This window comes from Anomaloglossus baeobatrachus, unplaced genomic scaffold (genome assembly GCF_048569485.1).
Source record: "Anomaloglossus baeobatrachus isolate aAnoBae1 unplaced genomic scaffold, aAnoBae1.hap1 Scaffold_274, whole genome shotgun sequence".
In the NCBI taxonomy this organism is placed as follows: Eukaryota; Metazoa; Chordata; class Amphibia; order Anura; family Aromobatidae; genus Anomaloglossus; species Anomaloglossus baeobatrachus.
Genome location: NW_027442237.1, coordinates 116,704 through 122,703, shown reverse-complemented (window position 1 = coordinate 122,703; position 6,000 = coordinate 116,704). Strand labels below are relative to the sequence as shown.

General features: G+C 44.1%; 1 protein-coding gene across 1 annotated transcript in view; it reads right to left on the bottom strand.

Moving 5' to 3' along the window:
- Positions 1-324: 324 nt before the first annotated feature.
- The window catches only part of LOC142265339 (uncharacterized), a 28,534-nt gene continuing 22,858 nt past the window's right edge, over positions 325-6,000 (bottom strand). The window contains exon 2 of the mRNA XM_075332277.1: positions 325-486. Within this exon, the coding sequence (XP_075188392.1) occupies positions 325-486 (162 nt within the window). The remainder of the gene's footprint in view (positions 487-6,000) is intronic.

Genomic DNA, 6,000 nt, shown 5'->3' with positions numbered 1-6,000 from the left:
AGTAATCATAGAAAACCGTAGTAACTATTTTCAATTAAATAATGCCATGTACATCAAAAGTTTCACAAAGGTACTTACATCTCCAACTGTGGTGTCAGACCGGACCTCAGGCTGTGTTCCGGGACCAAAGGACAGCGATGTTATTGTACGTGGTACCTCTTGGTCTCTTATGAAGGCCAGCAAATCGTAGTACCAAAGCTTTGGAACGTAAAGTTCCTCCGTTCCGGCACCAGATTTGCTGGCCTTCTCCACCTTATTTAGTTCCTTTTTATAAACGGTGCGAAGACCCTGGATTTTCTTTCGCACAATCTCAGTCGTAATGGTCTAAGTAGGGTTATGCCTCTGGAACAATTCAACAAGCTGCTCATAGGCCTGCTTTTTCTTGTATCGATTGCTATAATCGACAGACTTAATCTTCCACAAACAAGGCAGGGATCGATACATATCAATCATCTCCCTTATAAATTCTTGTTTGTTGGAAGACATCTGAAAAAAAAGGAAATTAATGTATTACTACATTGTTATAAACTAAGCACAAGAATATAGCTGCTATAATACTGCCACCTACGTACAACTACTTTAATACTGCTCCTATGTCCAATAATATAACTACTATAATACGGCCCCCTATGTACAAGAATATAACTACTATCATACTGCCCCCTATATACAAGAATTTAACTACTATAATACTGCCCCTATGCACAAGAATATAACTACTATAATACTGCCCCTATGTACAAAAATATAACTACTATAATACTGCCCCTATGTACAAGAACATAACTATATGTACAGCGGTATTGAATATATAAATATATATACATATATACCTATATATATATATATATATATATATATATATATGTAGAAAATAGCTATATGTTCAAGAATATAATTGCTATAATACTGGCCCCATATATATATTTATTTTTATATATATATATATATATATATATATATATATATATATATATATATATATATATTCCTATGTACAGGAATAGAAAAGCTATAATACTTCCCCCTATGTACATAGATAAATATAACTATAATACTGCCCCAATATACAAGAATACAGTTGCTATATTAATGTCACGATGTACTAGAATATTGGTATAATACTGCCCAAAATTACTTACCTTTAAGTCAGGAGAATATTAAAAATCCAAGACGAAATCAACAAATTGAAAGAATCACTGCAGCAAACTGCGTTCTGAAAAAGCTCAGGTAGAGTGAATGGAAGCGCTACTGCGTCGTCTTTTGTTTGATACGGTCACCCAATCAGGCGACGCTGTAGTGATGACCAATCGGAACAGAGGGGCGTGAAGAAAGACAACGCAAAGCGCTGTAGCGATCACCAATAGGAACAGAGGGGCGTGAAAAGAGATAACGCAAACCGTATCTAGGGGTTAAAACCACACCTCTGACTCGTCGTGCAATGACATGTCTGAAACCACACAACGACCGTCGACGTCGCTATGATCTGTGCTCCGTCGCTGCTTTATTTAGCATGTTTGACAGCTTACTAACGATTATCTATGGTCGCTGCAACGTCACAGAATATGGTGACGTTGCAGCGACGTCGTTGTCGTCGTCGTTATGTGTGACACCAGCTTTAGAGATGTTAATAGGTTTGTCAGGAATCTCACAATAAAAAGACATTTTTCCAATACTGATGCGGACAATACTGATAGGCCCAACTCACCTGATCCTCCGACCAACAATTCTACTCATGTCCCCCTATTTTGGAATTTGAGGGAACAGATTGCGGTTACGCACTTACAAGAACTAAGTGACACCTGTACGGGTATATCTGAACCTTCTCCTTTTGTCAATAAGAACCCGAGTTTTTATCCTATTGCCTCCAGGGTTCCTGTTATGGACACGTTCCAGGACCTTATAGAATCGGAGGTCAGAAATATACTCTTGATGAAACCCCAGATTCAGGACAATTTGTCATCCTCTGAAAAAAGAGCACTTAAAGATCTGAAGGACAATAGTCACATTGTGGTCCGGGGGGCGGACAAGGGGGGCTCAGTAGTAGTGCTGGACAGCAAACTGTATGAAAGAGAGATTAATACCATATTGAGTGATAAATCCACTTACAGGCAATTGCCTTGCGATCCCACATCTGATTTTTCCTCAAAGTTACGGGTCCTCTTCTCACAAGGTTTTCAATGGGGAGTTCTTAATGAAAAGGTCCACGAATATCTTTTTGTCGACTCTCTGGTGTGTCTCATTTTTCAAGGCCTTCCCAAGGTCCATAAGGGCACTTTCCCTCCCCCATTGAGACCCATAGTAGCCAGCACTGGGTCTCTAACCAGCAATCTGAGTGACTGGCTAGATCATTATATCCAGCCGCTCATGAAACGTACTATTGGTCATATTAGAGACACAAAGAGTCTCTTACAGGATTTGGAGATGTCCTGGACGAGTGGTTCTTTTTGGATAATAAGCGACGTGGTCTCATTATATCCTAGCATACCGTATAGGGAAGCCTTACAGGCTCTGTATTTTCATCTAAATAAATACAGCTCATTTGACGATGTCCTCAAAGAATTCATTCTCATGACAACAGGTTTTCTGTTGACCCACAATTTTTTCCAGTTTAACTTAACATTTTATCTCCAGATAGCCGGTTGTCCTATGGGGGCATGTTTTTCATGTGCATTGGCTAATATTTACATGGCCTACTGGGAAGAGAAATATATCTATACAAGTGATAATCCATTGTTGCATACCATTATTTGGTATGCAAGATATATTGATGATCAAGTTTTGATATGTAATACAGGAGATTTTGATATCCCCCAGGAGGCCATGGAAGCCGTCAATGCACATTTTAACAACAACCCTCTCAATTTGAGATTTACCATGAACCTATATATGGACTCAGCTCCCTTCCTGGACATCCTGCTATCTGGCGACCCCTTGACTGGTTCCATTCATTCTGTTCTGTATAGGAAGCCTATTTGTGGCAATACCTCTCTCCATGCGAGTAGCTGTCACATGCCCCACACCTTACAGAATTTACCTGTGGGTGAGCTCTTACGAGCGAAGCGTTTATGCTCATCTGAAGCTTCCTATCGTTGTGAAGCTGTCCGCATTAGAGAGAGACTCAGTGGGAGGGGGTATCCTGATCGGACTTTGAACAGGGCCTCTTCTATTGTTGAGAATAGGACCAGAACCAATCGGTTGCGGATGCCCTGGAAAGACCCATCTCAGAGGAGGAGTACTGGGCTGCAATTAAAAATTCCCCCACTGGTAAGGCCCCTGGCCCAGATGGCTTCCCCCTGCTTTACTACAAAAAGATGGGCTCCATGCTGCTCCCCCATTTCTCTCTGCCTTTAACAATATCTCACTCTCCGAAAAGGTCCACTTGCCGAGAGACTCTTTGGCCGCTAATATAGTAGTCATCCCTAAAGAGAGTAAAGACCCTACCTCTTGTTCTAGTTACCGACCCATCTCCCTCCTCAACACAGACTTGAAGCTCTTCACCAGAATATTATCAGAGAGACTCTCTCCATTGCTGGGGGGGATTGTCAACCCGGACCAGGCTGGGTTCATGATGGGAAGGGAAGCGAGGGACAACACCACTAAGGCGCTGAACTTAATCCACAGGGCTAATTCGGAAGGGTTGCCCCTGATGCTCCTGTCGACCGACGCAGAAAAAGCGTTCGACAGAGTCAATTGGATATTCATGGAGGAGGTTCTGCGGGAGGTGGGGTTGGGGAGGATGATGCTCAGGTGGATATGCTCTCTGTATAGTAACCCCTCTGCCGCGGTCAGGGTGAACGGTCTGGGTGAACGGTCTCCTTTCAGATAGATTTCCCATTCTTAACGGCACAAGGCAGGGATGCCCCCTCTCACCCCTGATCTTTATCCTGACCCTGGAACCCCTGCTTAGCCGAATTAGAGGTAACATTGACAGGAATGATACCAGGCCACATAGGTTTGAGCTCTAAGCCTGAGCCATAACCACGATTTTCAGGTGTTTCAAGCCTCCCCTGATGAGCAGTCGTTGTGAAACGCGTCGGAAGTCACCTGCTTGATGGATATTAGGGTCAGCCACAACAGGGCCAGCTGTGGACTGCCCTTGTAAGGGCGGGAGTTTTTGTGGATTATCTTAGGGTCAGTTGTATCCCAGACAGGGCCAGTGACCAAGCCACTGCTCCCCAAGTGCCGGTAGTTGGACTAAGCAGCACTGGAGAAGGACGACACCTCACCGACAAAAAGACTGGGTGAGATGGTTCCACTTTAAGTGGTCCTAATATTGCACTGTATATGACATCCTATTGTCCCTGACCCCTGCCGTTGTTTGTATAGAGCATGGTACAGGTATTATGAGGTCATTATTTCCTGGGCACCGCATGTCATGGTGCATATGTTTGGTTGTCCCCTGATAGAGCGTATCACACTAGCTTAGCTCTATAGTGGGACATTCACACTATTTTTGGTCTGGTGTTGATGACGCTGAGTGACAACATTCTGTCTGTTGAGTGGCATGCTACTTCTTGTGTATACATTTATCTTTGAAGGCTGCACTTACACAGCATCTGTCTAATCAGCGATACCACATCAGCTTTTTGTGTGTTGAAAAACTCATTACATCTCCGGTGTTGTTCATCTAGGTGAACGTTACCCGTTCCCCTTTTTCTGTAAATGATGGTGCCATAGATACACGCAGCACACATTGGTCCCATCATTTCCAGGTTTTAAATGGTGTTTGGATCACAGTTTGTATATTTATTTTAAATAACCCAATTAAAGGTTAAGTTTTATTATCACATGTTGCTAGATCTATATAAGTTGTACATGTTGGAATTCTTTTCTAATACCTACTGGTTCTGAATTGGTGCTATATTCATAACATTGACATTTCCGGCCCTATAGTTGCTGGTTCCACCTACAAAATTGCGGCGTACGCGGACGACTTACTTTTCTTTATTACCAACCCTCGGGTCTCCCTGCCCAATCTACTGAGAGAGCTGGAAACATACTCCTCTCTTTCTAATTTTAGAATTAACATGTCAAAATCGGAGGCTATGGATGTATCTCTCCCCCAAGATCATGTTATTTCGCTACAATCTGCGTTCGGGTTTAAGTGGGCTAATCACTCTCTGAGGTACCTGGGGGTCCAGCTGGCAGCGGACACTAGCCAACTATATAAGCTGAATTATCTCCCTCTCCTGCAGTCCATTAGAACAGACTGCGCAAATTGGGCGAGGGGCCTTTTCACATGGTTTGGGAGATGTGCAATATTGAAGATGAATATATTACCACGACTTCTATACCTCTTCCAGGCCCTGCCAATTAAGATCCCGAGCTCTTTCTTCAAGGAATTGGCCTCACTATATACTAAATTTATCTGGGCGAATAAGCCGGCGAGACTTTCCCGTTCCCTACTGTGCAGACCTAAGTGTAGGGGAGGGCTGGGAATACCTGATATGAAAAAATATTACTGGGCCACACATATGGTTAGGGTTCTGGATTGGTGCCACCACTCTAGGATGAAACCATGGGTCGCCCTGGAACAGAGCTTCTCGGAGGTACATTTACCGGCCATGCCTTGGGTCGCAAGCTTTTTCCCGTCTACTTTGAGATCTCACCCCACTATTGGCGCTACTCTGGAATGCTGTTCGAGGGGCGAGGTTCGGCGCCTCCTCCTGCCGTTGCCTTCCCCCATGTCACCAATTATAGGAGATCCGGATTTCCGTCCTGGCCTCTTGGACCCAGTTTTTCGGAGCTGGGTACAGGGGGGCAGATTCAGAGCTTACCAGCTGGGAGGGGAGGGTGACTGGCTATCTCTTTCGGATATTTGTGGTCTCCTGCCTCCGGACCCCCTGGGGAGATGGAGGGCCATGCAGTTGAGGCATTTCATGAGCTCCCTTCCCTGCTTCGCCCGGTATGCTGGGCCTCCCACAAGATTCGAGAAATTGTGCTTGGGAGAGGGGGCCCTGCGGCACTCACTTTCCCTGGCATACAATTTGCTATCAG